The 18,928-nt window shown below is 34.7% G+C and overlaps 1 protein-coding gene across 1 annotated transcript; it reads left to right on the forward strand.

Annotated features, from left to right (window-relative positions):
- Positions 1-633: 633 nt before the first annotated feature.
- On the forward strand, positions 634-17,055 carry LOC101212468. Its single transcript, XM_011656788.2, has 16 exons — positions 634-787; positions 989-1,113; positions 1,855-2,382; positions 2,751-3,968; positions 4,056-4,383; positions 4,677-4,932; positions 5,019-5,235; positions 5,319-5,671; positions 5,802-6,338; positions 10,170-10,254; positions 10,319-11,566; positions 11,731-12,084; positions 12,849-13,086; positions 13,537-16,175; positions 16,279-16,409; positions 16,520-17,055. The coding sequence occupies exons 2-16, from the start codon at positions 1,006-1,008 to the stop codon at positions 16,827-16,829; spliced, it is 8,550 nt and encodes a 2,849-aa protein (XP_011655090.2). The 5' UTR covers positions 634-787; positions 989-1,005; the 3' UTR covers positions 16,830-17,055.
- Positions 17,056-18,928: the final 1,873 nt, after the last annotated feature.

Genomic DNA, 18,928 nt, shown 5'->3' on the forward strand with positions numbered 1-18,928 from the left:
AAACAAGACTAAAAAAGTTATAATGAAAGTGTAAAACATCCACAAAAATCATATTTCTTTTGAAATTATGAAATTATAAATGTGAAATCATAATTTTTTTTAATGATTTTGTAGGTAGAAAATTAAAGAAAAGACTTTAATATTTATTGCTTTACACATTTTATTACCCTTAGGTGTACTTAATAAATTTCAACAATATTTACATTGTTTTAACAAAATCAAAGTGTAAGTCACTCCAAAATTTTATTAATAAAACAGTTTTAATAATAAAAACTAAATGAAGAAAAAAATATGAACAAGATTCTCATTGTTCCATTAAAAAAATCTCAGTATTACATGATTTAAACATAAAAAAATCTCAGTATTACATGATTTAAACAATACATACATATATATATATATTGTAAAATGAAGGGTTATGATGTTTGAGTGTATACGTAGATGGAGATTTAAAAAATACAGCACAAATAACATAGGCCAAAAGAGTTGAAAACACCATGCAAAGACTGTGTAGGAAAAATTCTTCTTCGCGAAGAAACCGCTGGCTTATCGTACAAATAAAGACACCGCTGACTGATCCTACAAATAAAAACACTGTACGAGCCGATCATCGTCGTCTGCTTCATTTTACTTACTTCTTCATACCACTTCTTGAAGGCGGGAAAGTCAAACAAATGCTTCTAACAATAGAGCTTCTAAAGCAATAGAACCCTTCGAGTTCTATTACATTTTTATGAACACCGACCCAACAAGAACAAAGACTTTGGTCTTTCTAAGTCAAAAATATGTACGGATTTTGATTGTTCTCACATACCCTTTTCCTCTTTCTCTTGTACCATTCTCAGTCATCACCTTTTACTTATGTTTTCTTCCTTTCTTTCACTTTAAGAAATGGTGTATAGATATATGGAGATATTATTTGGTTATTAGTGGTTTTTCTGCCTTCTGTGAAAGGTTTTGTTTCTTAAAAGCATTTTGGTTTTTGCAGAAAGAAGAGGAAGGAGCATGCATGAAAAGGAGGAGGAAGAGATGGAGACCCATTTGGGGTTTACTGATATTTTGTTTTCTTGGTCACTTGAAGATATTTTCAATGAAAATTTGTACCAAGACAAGGTTATTTTTCTCTCATTGGCTTGTTTTTTCTCTCAACCTATTTTCTTTCCACTCATTTTGTTCTTTTCTTGTTTGATGCACTGTGGGTTCTCTTTTTTATGTTGACAATCATTTGTTGTTACATTCGTTTGTTATTTGGTTGATGTTAAGCTTCGCTGTTTAACTTACTTACTTATCTTGGTTTGTTGTGTAGTTTAACTAAATTACTTCGTAAGCACAAAAAAGTCAAGGCGAGTTGTGATTCCGAATGTGTTTCCTGGTTCATCATTTTTGTTGAATCAACGTTTTACCATGGAAATAGGATCAAGTTTTAAATAAAAGAAGCAAACATCTTGATAGATATAAAAATATACTGAAGAAATTAAATTCATTTCTTTAGCCCAATTATTGATTAGAAGATTTGCCTTGTTTGAATCGTTAGTCATCCACAAACCATTCCTACTGACGATTAGAATTTCTTTGAATATGTCCTTGAATTCATTCGGAACATGAACAAAACTTAGATTGGCGAAGAATATGGTCCATGTTCCCTTTATTGCAACTATGTTTCTACTTATGTTTTGCATTAGTTAGGGGCTCTTTTATCTTGAAAAATCGTATAGTTACCTCATGAAGAGCTAGCTGCACCCACAACTACAAATAATTTTTTACCTTTAGACTGTTTATTGATTTTATACTTCGTTGATTGATATGTATATATATATATATATATATATATATATATATATATATTTTTAATAGATTGAAAAGATTCCGGATACTTTTGGCTCTGTTGAGAGTTATCTTGGGTCATATATCAACCCTTTACTTGAGGAGACTAGAGCTCAGCTTTGTTCTTGCATGGACATGGATGTTATATTGGCTGCACCTTGTGCTGAAGTGAGTTATTTGGTAGAGTGTAAGCCATATAATACCGGGTTATATGACTGCAAGGTTGATGGATGGAGGAACAAATTTGACCGAATTGGGAAGGAGCCATACAAAGTTTTTCCTGGAGATGTATTTATTTTGGCGGATGTCAAACCTGAACTTCCTTCAGATTTGCAAAGAATGGGAAAATCTTGGAGTTTAGCCATTGTTCATAAAATGCCAGAAGATGATCTCTCCTCCACTTCATTTAAAGTAAAAGTACAGAACTCAGAGATGATTGAGAAATCGATGTTTGTGGTTTTTTTGTTCAATATACTCCCGAGCAAAAGAATATGGAACGCATTACACATGAATGTGAATTCAGAGATTATCAGGAAAATTCTATGCCCCAATTCATTGGTGAGTGACTTTTCTGGTAAATTTCTGAGTTATTTATTTGTTTTCTGGTACGAAATGGAAGAAATTTGTTTTGTTTTTTTTAAATGAAAATAAGGAAAAAAATTGTAAAGGAAATACAGAAACAGAGTATTCTGTCATGTTATAAGAAGATTGCAATGAACTATCTCAACAGACTGAAAATCGCAGCGACCAAGAGAGACATAAATGGTATTATCTCAAAATTTATGAAGAGTTGCCATCTTTTAATATTCTTTTTGGTTTTTTTCCTAATCAAGAATACCGAAATAATATTGATCAATTTGACTTGTGAATTCTGTATAAAGCAAATGTTTGATCTCATGAGTTTATTTATTTATTTGGAAAAACAGGATGCTGAAGATTTTGACACGTCCAGTCATCTGTATCAAAATTTGAATGCCAGTTTTCTCTCATCATTAAATGCCTCTCAAGAGAGAGCCGTTTTGTCATCTCTTTACAAAACAAATTTTGAGCATGAATCTAATGTTGACCTTGTATGGGGTCCACCAGGGACAGGGAAGACGAAGACAGTTAGTGTGTTGCTCTTAAATCTAATGCAGAACAGATGCAAAACTATCATAGTCGCTCCAACAAATGTTGCCATCGTGGAAGTTGCCACCCGAGTTCTTAATTTGGTCAAGGAGTTGCATGAAATAGAATATGGACCAGATTATTTATATTATTCTTTTGGAGACATTCTTTTATTTGGAAATAAGGAGAGGCTCAAACTTGGCTCAAATGTTGAAGAAATGTATTTGGATTATCGAGTTCAAAAACTTCTGGAGTGCTTTGATCCCATCACTGGTTGGAGGCATTGCTTTGGATCCATGACTGATCTTCTTGGAGATTGTGTTTCTCAGTACAATATTTTCTTGGAAAATGAACTTAAACAAAAATGCCTTGATGATAAAGAAACTGATGAAAAAGGCTGCATAAGTAAAGATAAAGATGATAAGGTGGCTAGTAAATCTTTTCTTGAATTTGCAAGAGAGAGGTTTATGTCTGTTGCATCTCAACTCCGAATGTGTCTTGCAATCTTCAGTACTCATTTACCTAGAAAATGCATTTTGAAGCTTGGTTTGAAGGACTTGGTTTCCCTTTCTAAATCATTAGATTGTTTTGAGGATTTACTATTTCAACAATCTGTTGTTTCTAATGTACTTGAGGATCTTTTTAAATGTTCTGTTGTAAGTGAAGGTTTCCCTACAACATGCACCGATTTTGCTTGCTTGTTTGACATGGCAAGAAGTGGTTGCCTATCCGGTTTGAAATCTCTTCATTGTTCCTTAACAGCACTTAAGCTTCCAAGGGCCATAAACAGATTATCGATCGAGCACTTCTGCTTTCAGAATGCTTCCTTGGTCTTTTCCACTGCTTCAAGCTCATATAGGTTACATTATAAGTATAGGTTAGATTCTAAGTCGATGCCTTCTTTCAAAGTATTAGTAATTGATGAAGCAGCACAGTTGAAAGAGTGTGAGTCAATCATTGCATTTCAAATTCCAGATTTTAAGCATGCTGTACTCATAGGTGATGAGTGCCAATTACCTGCAATGGTTAAAAGCAAGGTAGAATATGTGAGCTTAACATTTTATATGTTACAATTACTCTTTCCTAAACTTGAGTTCTAAACTTTTTACTCCTTTCATTAAAAGCTTGCTGACAATGCTGGATTTGGAAGAAGTTTATTTGCACGGTATTGCTCTTTGGGCCACCCGAGACACCTTCTCAATGTGCAGTACAGAATGCACCCATCCATTAGTTTCTTTCCAAATTCGAAATTCTATTTTAGCCAGATCTTGGATGGACCTAATGTTCAAAGTTCGAACTATCAGAAGAACTATCTTTTGGGATCTATGTTTGGACCCTATTCTTTCATAAACATAAAGTATGGAAAAGAAGAGAAAGATGATATTGGACACAGTCGAAAGAATATGATCGAGGTGGCTGTTGCTTTGAAAATTGTGCAAAGTTTGTACAAGGGTATGTCTATATTGACTTATTGAATGACTCTCTTAAGATTCAAAAAATAGAAAATTCCGTTGTATGATCATTTAGACGATAAACAACCTTTCGAGGGTGTTGGGAAAAATTAGAAATCAGCATAGTAGATTAGAAGAAATTAATTATATGAAAAATTATAGACGAAAAATACAATTCAATGATTAGAAGAAATCTATTATATGAACAGTATAGATGAAAAATACTATAGAATGATCTGAAGAAATCAATTTTCTGACTAGTATGTATTTTTGGTTTCATTGCTGTCATAACAGCATGGAAAAACTCAAGACGAAAGCTCAGCATTGGTATTATCTCCCCGTATTCTGCTCAAGTAGCAACTATTCGAGATAAAATTGGACACAGGTATGATAAGCTTGATGGCTTTTGGGTGAAGGTGAAATCTGTTGATGGCTTTCAAGGTGGTGAGGAAGACATAATCATTATCTCAACCGTTAGATCAAATAGAGGTTCTTCTGTTGGATTCTTATCTTGTGATCAAAGGACAAATGTTGCTCTTACAAGAGCTAGGTAATGTAGATTACTATTTTTTTTGCAAGTTTATATTTGCTTTATCTTGTATTTGGAGAATACTTACTGCCCATTATATGCATCAGATATTGCCTGTGGATTCTAGGGAATGATAAAACATTGTCAAATAGTGAGTCTTCTTGGGCTCATTTGGTCTGCGATGCTAAGGATCGTGGCTGTTTCTTCAACGCTGATGATGATGAGAACCTAGCCAAAGCAATAGTGGATGTTAAGAAAGAGTTCAACCAACTTGACGATTTATTGAAAGGAGATAGTATTCTTTTCAGAAATGCAAGATGGAAGGTTCAATACGAACCAAATTTCTCATCAGTATTCATTATTTGTTCTACTTACTGTATCACTTTCTCTTATTTTTACATGTATAGGTTCTATTCAGCGATAGGTTTTTGAAATCATTCAAGAAATTGTCAGCAGTTGAGATGAAGAAAAAAGTTCTGAATCTTCTACTGAAACTTTCCAGTGGTTGGAGGCCAAAAACCAGAGATTTAAATTTGGTATGTGGAAGTTCAACGAGAATTTTGAAGAAAATCAAGGTTGAGCGCATCTACGTTATTTGTTCAATTGATATAGTAAAAGAGTCGGCGTACATGCAAGTTTTGAGGATTTGGGATGTCTTACCATTGGAGGATATTTCAAAATTGGTCAAACATCTTGACAGTATATTCAGCTCATACACTGATGAATACGTCAATCTTTGTCAAGAAATATGCTATGATGGGTATGTGGGATTTCTGTGGTGGCATCTCATGCCTCTTTTACTGCTAATAAGAAAAAGTTTTTGTTTAATATGTTTCAGTGCTTTTCTTCAAAATGGTTTCTTAACCATATGGTTTTGCTCTCATGAATAGGGATTTTTTGGAAGTTCCCAAAACTTGGGCATTCATGTCAGAGCTTGTAAGGTACAAGAGTCATGTTGACAATTCAAATGAGGACAACTTACAAGGTGCTGCTTATGATGGCAGAAGTTATGTTGAGAATTCAAAGGTCAAAGACAGCTTGTTACTGATGAAATTTTACTCCTTATCATTTGGTGTGGTGAGCCATTTGCTTTCGGATAGAGATGGCATTGAGTTGGACCTTCCATTTGAAGTAACAGAAGAAGAACTAGATATAATTCTTTATCCCAGAAGCACTTTTATCCTTGGACGGTCTGGAACTGGTAAAACAACTGTATTGACCATGAAGTTATATCAGAAGGAAAAGTTGCATTATTTGGTTACAGGATCCTATGGAACTGAGGATGGTGTGAGTTCAGAAGCTGGTCAAAAAAGTGAAATTTCAGAGATTCCAGCAGCGGAAAATGGAGCTGTTTTGCGGCAGCTTTTCCTGACAGTTAGTCCAAAACTTTGTTATGCTGTTAGACAGCACGTGTCTCATTTGAAAAGGTAGCTGATGAAACATAGAAAATGTTGCTATTATCAGTTCTTTTGTCTTCCCTGTCTGACTAACATTAATATTCTCCCTTCTTTGCATGAAATTCTTTTGGTAGGATTAATTATGGGGAATTATCAAAAATAGGATAATTTGGAAGGATGTAAAGAGTTTTGAGATGAATTTTAAAAAAGATGACTTTTAGGACAAATTAGTTGGAAAAAGTCTATATTACCCTCAAGTTAAAAAATATCCTAAAATCAATTTATGAATCCTCTCTTCTCCTTCTCCCTCCGTTTTTTCACTTTCTAAAAATGTTTCATTTTTCTCTCATCCCTCCCTCTGGTGTTCCATTTTCCCTCATTTTCACGAAATTTCCTTTTTCTTCCTTTTCCATTCTTTAATTCGTTTTCTTGAAATTTCTTTCTGAAGCTCTTCCCATGGTCTCCCACCGGCCTTTGAAAACCATTTTCTCCATTTTCTCACTTCCAAAAAGAATATTTCATTTTTCTCTCATCTCTCTCCATTTTCATACATTGTGGGATAAATTGGCCTTCCTAATTCTAAGAGCATGAAAATGTTGCTCTCACCTGCATTGTTGTACATTATATAAAAGTTCTGCACACTTTACAATTTTCCAAGATAATGAAATAAAAATTGCATACCAAAAAACAAAAATGGTATTCATTCCATTATATAAAACTATTTATGTACATAGTTTGGAACATATACAATTCCTTCAAAAGTTGGAACTAAAAGTCAATACATGGGATTGTTGGTCCATAATTGAAATGCCAATTGTTTTCTAAAATATGACATGTTTTCTTGACATAATGTAGCTACATCTAAACCAGAAGCTTCATATTCGAAATACTTAATTGTAAATACACCACAATCACTATTGTTGCGTTGAAGTGGAATGGAGTCGACAATGACAAGTGGCCAAGGTTCCTTGTGTGTTGATGATCCGCCTCTCCTAACAAAGAATCCAGTAGCATCGAGCAAATTTGGCACCATCTCTTGAATTGGCTCTAATATGCTTCTCATATCTTCGGCACTCGTCAGCGACGGAAGCGAATCCCATACCTTAACTTGACAACGTACCAAGTCCAAGCATAATAGAATCCAATGATTGCCATGGATATTGAATGGAGAGTAAATGTAATCAACATTCACCCAAGGATCTTGACAGTCTTGTTTTGATCCGACAACATAGTCAACCTGCTTACTAAATGTGATAAACTACTTACTATAGACTGAAAATGATGAGCAGGGTCAATCTTGTACATGGGACCGTTAGTTGATGTTGAAGCCATACTGAAACCTGCATAAAAAAAAACTAATTAAATATAATTGCATAAGAGACTTACTAAACATGGATGCACTAGCATCTTGGGACTTCTACTCAAAATTTTGGAAGGTGAGAGATAGGTGCGAGATGCTGGAAAACTTCAAGGCAAAGTTGCTAAGTCTAATAAAATTGCTAACCCTAAAGCCTTAACACCTAGTAGAGTAGCTAAACATGCATTCTAAACGGTTTAGGAAGGTTAACACTCTCATCTTGGGACTTCTACTCAAAATTTTGGAAGGTGAGAGATAGGTGCTGATAGGTGCGAGATGCTGGAAAACTTCAAGGCAAAGTTGCTAAGTCTAATAAAATTGCTAACCCTAAAGCCTTAACACCTAGTAGAGTAGCTAAACATGCATTCTAAACGGTTTAGGAAGGTTAACACTCTCATCTTGGGACTTCTACTCAAAATTTTGGAAGGTGAGAGATAGGTGCTGATAGGTGCGAGATGCTGGAAAACTTCAAGGCAAAGTTGCTAAGTCTAATAAAATTGCTAACCCTAAAGCCTTAACACCTAGTAGAGTAGCTAAACATGCATTCTAAACGGTTTAGGAAGTTTACACTCTTATATTGGGACTTCTACTCAAAATTTTGGAAGGTGCGAGATAGGTGCTGATAGGTGCGAGACGATGGAAAACTTCAAGGCAAAGTTGCTAAGTCTAATAAAATTGCTAGCTAAACATGCATTCTAAACGGTTTAGGAAGTTAACACTCTTATATTAGGACTTCTACTCAAAATTTTGGAAGGTGAGAGATGATAGGTGCGAGATGATGGAAAATTTCAAGGCAAAGTTGCTAAGTCTAATAAAATTGCTAACCCTAAAGCCATAACACCTAGTAGAGTAGCTAAACATGCATTCTAAACGGTTTAGGAAGGTTAACACTCTCATCTTGGGACTTCTACTCAAAATTTTGGAAGGTGCGAGATAGGTGCTGATAGGTACGAGATGATGGAAAAATTCAAGGCAAAGTAGCTAAGTCTAATAAAATTGCTAACCCTAAAGCCTTAACACCTAGTAGACTACCTAGACTAGCTAAACATGCATTCTAAAGATTGTATTCTATTGGAACTACATCACTAAAAACATTAACAAAGTAGAGAACAACAATGCAGCTTATGATAATGTCTTTCAACAAATTGCAAAGGAAATGGTCTTTCAACAATGCAGCTTATGATATTCTATTGTACTGGTAGCTTTGCAGAGTTTATATGGGGTACCAAATATATGTTCGAATTCAAGTTCTAAACTCCAAGGTATGGTTTTTCTATTATTACAGTACATTGCAAAGGAAATGATGGATACGGCACTGCCAACGTAGAGGAGTGGATAAGAAATGGAGAGGTCCGGTGAAAACAAACCTGAAATCGAAATGGATGGAAGTGGAGAAGCGTCCGCCGGAGTTGAAGTCGAAAGTAAAACAGAGACACGTGCAATGTCAGTAGTACGACTCTCCTTCCTTGCATTTTGAAGATTAGTGAATATCCCTTCAAGGTCATTAACACAATTCTTTTCTTTTTCCTTCAAAACCTAATGAGAAGTAGATTGATATTTACTCTTCAAACCCTTTGGCATTGATCCGTCTCTTTTCTTCCACCAAAATTATCTTAGCAGCAACTGAAAAAAAAAGAAATCACAATGAAGCACCAACCCTATATATAAAGTCCGTTCAGATTGCAAAACAGAATCTACCCAAAAGGAAAAAAATCATATGGGCTTTCGAAACAAATACATTTCTAATGCTACCATTGAATATTCATCCACTCCCTCTTACTCAGTTCAAAAAATAGGAGACTGAATTGGAAACAAGTAAAATTGTAACCATTATAACGATCATAAAATGATCACAAAATTTCACCTAAGCTAATCCATCCTTACCTAGGTCTCTATTTAAAATTTCGGCAAAATCTTAAACATGTTTTTCTATCATGTACTAATTCACCGTGATCTCTGTGTGCCATCATCAAAGATTCGACTCAGTAAGCGGTCTTTTGATTCAACCCTAATTCACGTATTAAAAAGGAAGAAAAACAGAAATAAACAAAGAATAGTTACCCACCAAATTGCTGAATATTTGAGTCGAAAATCAGAGGAAAGTTTGGAGGAAGAAGATTAGGGGGTTTAGTTTTTTCCTTAGAGAAGTAACAAGTGTAGCTTTGGCTCTTTGTTCAGATCTTTTAGTTCACACCGGAGGAGCGACGAACGACATCCGAGAAGCGATGATATGCACCGAAGTAGAAGGAGAAGAAAGCGAATGTGTGTGTGTGTGTTTTTTTTTTTTTTTTTGCGTTTTGTTTCTGCGTTGAGGAGAAGGAATGGAAGGTAAAATGAATTAAGGGTAATTTAGACAATTCACACATAATTTGTCCTAGAAATCAACTTTTTAAAAATCAATCTCATAAATCTTTTATTCCTCCATTTTTGGCTTATTTTTGTTAATTTCCCATTAATTATGTGTTAACAAGTTAAGAGTTTCGATATTTTTTTTGTTTCTGTAGTACTAGATTATTGTTTGCTCAAGACATCAATACGGATGATCATATCAAATACAGCCATTTTCCTTTTGAATCATTTCAGACAATGGTATTCTGAAATTTGATAAAAGTATAATGTAGCACTGTTTAATTTGATATTCTATTTGGTTTGAAAACTTCAGTTTACTTTCGAGTTTAATGTATTTTACTCTATCATTTACAGCTATGCTTGTGGTGGGGATACTAAGAGAACAACTGCATTTGATATGGAAAATATGGATGACTTAGAAGCACAATTCACGGATGTCCCAGATTCCTTGGCTAATATTACAACGAAGTCATATCCACTTGTGATAACTTTCTACAAGTTCTTGATGATGCTGGATAGAACTTTATGCAATTCTTATTTTCAGAGGTTTTGTGATGCAAGACAACTTCTATATGGTCAAAATTATGGTTCAAGATCTATTGCATTGCAATCTTTTATAAGAAAAAATGAAGTTACTTACGATCGTTTTAGTTCTTCTTATTGGCCTCATTTCAATACCCAACTCACGAAAAAGCTAGATTGCTCCAGGGTTTTCACTGAGATTCTTTCACATATAAAAGGGGATCCTCGAGCCATTGATGCAAGTGATGGAAAACTAAGTAAAGAGGATTATCTTTTACTGTCCCAGGGTCGAACATCCAGCTTAACTAGGCAGGAGAGAGAGACAATTTATGAGATCTTCCAAAGTTATGAGAAACTGAAGATGGAAAATAGAGAGTTTGATCTGGGTGATTTTGTTATTGATCTCCATCATCGCCTTAGAACTCAAGGATACGAGGGTGATGAGATGGATTTTATTTACATTGATGAAGTGCAGGATTTGAGCATGAGTCAGCTTGCTCTTTTCAGTTATGTCTGCAGAAACGTCGAAGAAGGATTTGTCTTTTCAGGTGATACAGCTCAGACAATTGCCAGGGGAATTGATTTTAGGTTCCAGGATATAAGATCGTTGTTTTACAAAAAGTTTGTATTACCAAAGATAAGGAGTGGAGGTCGTGAAAGAGAAGGCAAAGGTCACATTTCAGAGATATTTCATTTGAGTCAAAATTTTAGAACACATGCTGGAGTTCTTAATCTATCACAAAGTGTAATTGATCTTCTCTATCATTTTTTCCCACAATCGATTGACATTTTGAAGCCCGAGACTAGTCGTATTTCTGGTGAATCCCCTGTGCTGCTTGAATGTGGAAACAATGAAAATGCAATTAAAATGATCTTTGGAAATAGAAGTAAAGTTGGGAGTATGGAAGGATTTGGGGCCGAGCAGGTAATATTGGTGCGCGATGAATCTGCCCAAAAAGAGATCCTTAATATTGTTGGAAAGAAAGCACTTGTCCTTACCATTCTGGAGTGCAAGGGACTTGAGTTTCAGGTAAAAACATTTTTTATATTTTACTATGGATCAGATGGGATTTCTTAAAGTAAATTCGCATTCCATTCAGTAAGATACTTCAAGAATTACCTAGACTGTACAAGTCTCATTATCTAATATCCCTTGATCTGAATTTCTTTGTTTTTTCATGCTTCTACTTGTAGGATGTGTTGTTATACAACTTTTTTGGTTCCTCGCCATTGAAAAACAAGTGGAGGGTTATTTACAATTATATGGAGGAGCTAGGCATGCTAGACTCCAACTTAGATCAGTCTATACCTCAATTTAGCATGTCAAAACATAACATTTTGTGCTCTGAGCTGAAGCAATTGTATGTTGCGGTGACTCGTACGAGGCAGAGACTATGGTTTTGCGAGGATACAAGAGAGCATTCTGAACCCTTGTTTGATTATTGGAAAGGAAAATGTGTGGTGCAAGTTCAACAGTTGAATGATTCCCTTGCACAATCTATGCTAGCTTCGAGTAGTAGGGAGGATTGGAGGTCACAAGGGTTTAAGGTCAGTATATTTGCTATTTCTTCCATTAATGTTAAGATATCATGAGGGATGTAACTTACATGGAACTCTTTGATTGTGCTTTTTAAGGTGGTCACTGAGTATTTATATCCATTTATCTAGTATTAATTCTCTTGTTTTCATTCCACATTCCATATGGAAAACATACATTGAACATAATAAATGTGCTGCACAACCAAGTTCTTAGTTTGGGTTGTCAAATTACTTCAGACTTTGCTTAAATAAATTTTAACTTATTTAACACTCATTAAATGTGCTTAAATACATTTTTCTCCCTCAAAATCTGTCTCTTTACACCTCCTCTGTTATATTTTTTGTATACGCAGAATTTTTCTTTCGAATCTCCCGACACATATTGTTTTCTAAAATATTTTAGAAACTTAGAAATATATACTTGATCATTAGAAAAGTATTAAGGTGACGAAAATCACTTCTTAAAATCTTAAAACCAAACATCAAATTGATTTATTATTGAGTACTCTATATGAATAAAGTTTCATTAAAGCACTTATTGCGATAGAGCTTTTGAATACACCCTAATTTTCTTTCACCAAAAGGGCTTATAAGAATAAAAACATCAAACTAAAAAAATCATACAACACTCACTGTGAGAATCATCTTTCAAAGTCATGCATGTATATCTTTGCTTGCGCTGTATGATAAGTTGTTTTCCTTGCACAAGGTTGTTAGAGATCCATTTAGACTCTATACTTGCCTGAAATCTGATCTCTTTATCTCTTACAAAGCTATACCACGAGGGCAACTATAAAATGGCAACAATGTGTTTTGAAAGAGCTGAAGATGATTATTGGGAAAAAAGATCCAAGGCCTCTGGTCTTAGAGCTTTTGCAGAACATATCCATAAGGCCAATCCTGTAGAAGCTAATTCTATCCTCAGGGAAGCAGCTGTAATATACGAAGCAATTGGAAAGGCTGATTCTGCTGCTCAATGCCTTTTTGATATTGGAGAATTTGAAAGGGCAGGTAAGTACAATCTTTGCTACTCATAAAATTTGGTGTGCCAAATTCTTGTTTTAGAAAAATTACATTGTTCATGGATGTATAACAAATAGAAATTGAATCTGCTTCATGCCCTGTCATGTGTTTACAACTTGTTTGTTTGCTCTCCTTCCAAGTTTCATCTACTCCTAAGAGCAAAGCAGAGTTTCAATTGCTTTTGCTGTCAGTTTAATCAACTTTTAATGAGATGTGGCTAAGTACTCCTTGTTGGTGTTGTTTGTGACAAATTTTGGTTTTAAACATTATTGAATCAAACTTTATGATGTAGGAGGCAGGTTATTATGTTGTTTGTTCATTGTTGGTGATAGAACTCATTGTACAATGAAATTACTTCCCTTTCTTGCCATGTTTTCATAATGATTACTGTAAGGGTTATAAGTAGTAATTAAGAGCTGTAAAATGTTAATTTTGCAGGGGTGATTTTTGAGGACAATTGTAGAAAACTAGAAAGGGCAGGGGAGTGTTTTCATCTAGCAAAATGCTATGACCGTGCTGCCGATGTTTATGCCAGAGGAAATTTCTTTTCTGCGTGTTTGAATGTTTGCTCTGAAGGGAAATTGTTTGACATTGGTTTGCGATACATTTTATCCTGGAAACAAGATGCTGGATGTGATCACCATGGATTCAAAAGTAAGAAAATTGAGAACCTTGAACAAGAGTTCCTAGAAAAATGTGCTCTTCATTTTCACTACTGCAAAGACAGTAGATCCATGATGAAGTCGGTTAAAAGTTTTCGAACTGTAGATTTGATGCGTGGTTTCTTGAAGTCCTTGAATTGCCTTGACGAGCTACTTTTGTTGGAAGAAGAACTTGGTAACTTCTTGGAGGCAGTAAAAATTGCAAAGTCAAAAGGTGATTTACTTCATGTCGTTGATCTTCTAGGTAAGGCAGGAAATTTTAGTGAGGCCTCCAAGCTTCTTGTACAATACGTACTTGCCAACTCTCTCTGGTCTCCCGGATGCAAAGGTTGGCCTTTGAAGCAGTTTAAACAAAAGGAAGAGCTTTTGAAGAAAGCCAAATTCTTGGCAGAAAATGATTCAAAAAAATTATACGACTACACATGCACAGAGGCAGACGTTATATCAAATGAAAACGTTAGCTTGGAAGCTTTGGCTGGTTATCTAACTGCGACTAAAAACCAAAAGAGTTTTAGAGGTGAAATGATATGTCTTCGAAAAATGTTGGACGTTCATTTGAATACATCAAAATACACTTTGGAAGATGAACTAGTTTCTGATCTAACCAAACATTCGAAAGAAGTGGTTTTGAAAAACCAAGTGTCCCTTGAAACTTTGGTTTACTTTTGGCATTGCTGGAAGGATAGAATTTTAAGCCTCCTTGAGAGCCTTACGTTTCATGGTGGGAATGCTGTTGATATCTACCCTTACAATGAGTTCTGTTTAGATTTTTTTGGTGTTTGGCGGCTGAACAACAGTCACATATTGCTCAATTCAAATGCTGATTGGGCCAAAAATGTGGATGAAAGATTCTTTCACAGGAATGGAAAATTGGTCTCTATTGATGCTGCTCAATTTTATTTATTTTCCAAGAACTATTGGACTACAGAATTACGAACTTCTGGGCTGAAGGTTTTAGAAAAGCTTGACTGTCTCTATAAATTCTCCAACAAATGTCAGCTCACCACGTTCCATTTGTGTAGGCTTCTCAGTCGCATGTTTGAAGTTGCAAAATTTCTTCTAGAGACCACACATTTGAATCACGGATATCATGATAAACAGATGCTACTTAGATTCTATAAATTGGCAACTGGGGAAATCCAAAGTCATTTTTTCCCACCAGATTGTCAAGTTTCTTTAAAGGAAAGTTTAATATGTCTAAGACTTACTGATGTTTGTCAGAATATGATGACCGAAACTATCATGGAGAATGTTCAGCTAACAATTAGGCCAACTTATGGAAAAATTGGAAGGGTTGCAATGTTGATTTTAGGATCTAGAAAACTTGATAAGAAATTGTGTAAAAGTATATTTAACTGGTTACGTGAGAATTATCCTTGGAGTTCTTTCATTCAAGAACTTTGCAACAGTAAGAGTGTAGAAAATGAGCCAAGAGGGAACCTGGCAAAAGAAATGGCTTTAGTGTGGAGGTTTCATGAAGCTCTAAGGGACATGTACAACGCTAATTGGGTCCTAGAGCGAGATTATATTTCGCCTTTCTCTTTCATGTACCTTGTCGAAAGGCTTTTGATCATGGTATCATCCATGAAGGGATACTTCATCACTACAAAATTCTCTTTTATTGAATGGCTCATCTGCCACGAAGAAAATTCCAACTTAACCTACATTTTAGGAGCTCAAACACAACATTCTTTTCAAGCTACTGTTAAATTTTTGGCTAATATTCTGCAACATCTTCTTTTTGACGTGAAGACAACAAAGGATTGGACAAGAAAGACACATCCAAACTTGAAGGAGTACTACCCGATTTTGGTGCGGAGATTGGTTGCTGTCACATGTTTGCTTAATCTCAACTTTGGCATCTGCTTTGATGTACTCCGCAATTTGCTTGGTCGCAACTACATTACCGACTGTTTACCCTCAGAATTTTGTGATGCACTTGGGAGAAAGAATTTTTTTTGTGTAGAAACTGATAAAATGAATAAGTTTGCTGGATTCTTCAAGGCAATTGGGAACCCAATGGTAATTGTGAGTTCAGGTGGAGATTGTAAGCAATTCAAATGTAGAGATGCAACCCATGTCAACTTGAAGATCAGCCGCTGCATCAATGACATAATGAAGGTTTTGTTCCCAAAGGAAGCCAAAAGTATGCAAATTCGAGCCGACACTCCCAAATTTCAAGATGTTACTACTACTACCAGTGAGATGCAGTCATCAAAAGGCTGTGATCCAGGTGAAGTTACCCAGCTTCCATCCTCTAGCTTGGCTTTAGATAAATGTAAGGAGACTCAGGAGATGAAATCTGATTGCGAAAATGAGGGAAATTTACCGAAGGCTGCTGGATACTGGGAAATGTTTGAAGCTTTGACATCAGTAGATGAAAAGAGCAAAATGTGGAACGCGTCAAAAGTGAAGGTAATTTTAGCACTCCTGTCAGATTGTTTTGACATCGTATGAACTATGTGGAAGCATCCAATTGAAATTTACTGTATACTTTTTCTATGGTTTGTTCTTGCAGATGGATGTGGATAAATGGGTTCAGCATTTAACTGCTGCAAAAAGCAAGGCAGCTGAGAAAGAGGTTCCTTTAGAAAAAGTGGATGGCTTGCTTAATGAATTATGTTTGCTTTCTACTGCTCTAAGCATGAGGTAACCAAGTTTATACATTCTCTCCATAATAAGCTTTCAACTTCCATCTGCTTGCTTCTATCATTGCCTGTTGATGCTAACATTCAGCTGTTGAATTAATTTTACATCAGCAAGCCCGAGGAAAATGCAACAGAAGTGATATCGATTTCAAAGAGTTTGTATGGAAGGAGGACAGAGTTAGGGTCTATTTTTTCTAATCTACTAAGCGATGATCCTGAAATGGAAGTAGGCCAGATGTCGGGTATCAAGAATGCTGAAGGCGACGAGAATGTCAATCCAGATTGCAATGACGAGAGCCCTGAAGAATGCAGAGAAGTGGAGGCTGTGAAAGCTCTGAAAGTTGAACCTGTTTTGCCCCAGAAAGGGAAAGGGAAAGGAAAAAATAAGCCCAAGAAAAAGAAGAAGAGTGGAAGAAAGTAAGGGAGAATCCAACTGCTATACTCTTACAACCAATCAAAATCTTAATTTCTCTCCTAAAGTTAAAATTCACCTCCATCATCAAAGCTCCAAATTTAAAACCGTTTTATATTTTCAATGTTATCAAACCCTTCAAATCTTTTACACTTTCAAGCATTTAAATGTTCATCAAAAAGAGATTCATTGAAAAAGATTCCTCAAACTCGAAACGATTCCAACTTTGTCATTCTTTCGTTCGCTTGAGTTTCTGATGCTTGATAACATCTCTAACAAACAACCTTTAGTACTACATCCTTTAGTATTCTCCGTATGTACATTTTAATAGGAGTCTTTTAAAAAATACAACAAAGCGACAAAATATTTACACGTTATAGAATAATTTCGAAAACGAAAAAAGCTTACAGACCAACAACGAGAAATACAAAAAATGCTCGTGATTAATTGACATCCAGCGTGTAATATATTTGGAAAACTATCGTTTAGATTTGGTTATCTAAATCTAAATGATTTTTTTAGGATTTTTTGGTACACGATTGAAAAAAAAAAAAAAGAAAAACTACTGAAGAAGAAGAAAAAAAGTTGATGGAAAAAAAAAAAAATTGTAGAAGAGAAAGATAAGAAAGATGATAAAAAGGAAAGACAAACCTGAAGTATTTTTAAAAAGTGACTAGTTTCATGGGCTTAAATATTTTGTCTCTTTGTCATATTTATGAAAATTAACAATTTTAATATATGTTTTTTTTTTAAAAATAGATATAACTATCGTTAAAATATACATTCTACAATAAAAAAATATAAAATATTAATGAATGTATTATGTATACCAAATCTGTCTTTGTGAAATCTGCGAAATTGTGCCTCATGTTGGAGCCATTAAAATATACTATACTTTGAATCTATCAATTGTCTTATAATGAAGGGCAAAGTCGGGATTAATATAATTAAACCATGCAAATGACAATCTGTTCTCGAAATTACACTGTATTTTTTACTATACGAACTACACTATAATAAGAAGCATATCCCATCTTATTCCAAATAATGAGTTTTGGAGTTGATGTCCTAAATCTCGTGGTCTTGTAGTTTGTAATTGTATATTTATACAAACATTTTATTTATCTAATAAAATAAAGTGTTTTTATTTTATTTGACATTTAGTTGCATTAACCCACAAAACCAATAAACTAACATTCAAAGTTATCTATTGTAACCTAAACATGTATATGGAGACATACAAGTAGATCATGTTTAAGTGATAACCTAAATGGTCTATAGTACATGGATAATGTTGGAGGTAACACTTACGAATACGACCTGCTTTGTAGTTGTTACAATTGTTCTAAAGTGTTACAAATTATTTGATCCTAATCATTCATGCTGAGACATCAGTGCGAAGGTATTCTATACAAAGAGTTTGTATAAGAACAAACTAGAAAATGAATAGTCTCTCTTATTAACACCGTTACTAGTTGAGACTACATTTCATCAGGATAACCATAGGTGACTTCATTTGAATCCTGAGTGAGTTGTGAACTCCAACCTATAAAGGCAGTTCTTTGATTTGCGTAGGTGAGAGTGACCTATGTCACCGACTTAATATATGTCTACCATTTTCAAGATCCATTTGATTGAAGAGCTGGAAACACAACTACACAAGAATGAATCCACTCATTCTCTATAGATAGAGTAAGTAGAGAAATTTCTCTCTTAAGGGTTGATTCCAAAACTTAAACAATGTGGTGCCACACCTTTCTCGGATCGAGAAGAGTTTAGTTGTAGTGGGACGACTATAACTTATTATTCATTCTAAGAATCAATGTATTTAAGAAGTTAGATGTAACTACAGGGCAAATCGGTAATTTTTGACCTAGTTGTACTTACGAGCAATTTGTGAAAGATTATTGAACTGATGATTGGTTATATCTAATAGACATAAAAATATATCTACATTAAGAAGATTGCAACTTTTAGTCTTTAGTGGAATGATGGATAATTAATTTAATCAATTAATTTCATATCATTGAAGCTTCAATCTGTAGGTCAATAAAGTCCTCTTGTTAGCTCAATAAGAATGAATGAGAATCAAATTTATTTTCGTTTAA

Source organism: Cucumis sativus, chromosome 5, assembly GCF_000004075.3.
Source record: "Cucumis sativus cultivar 9930 chromosome 5, Cucumber_9930_V3, whole genome shotgun sequence".
In the NCBI taxonomy this organism is placed as follows: domain Eukaryota; kingdom Viridiplantae; phylum Streptophyta; class Magnoliopsida; order Cucurbitales; family Cucurbitaceae; genus Cucumis; species Cucumis sativus.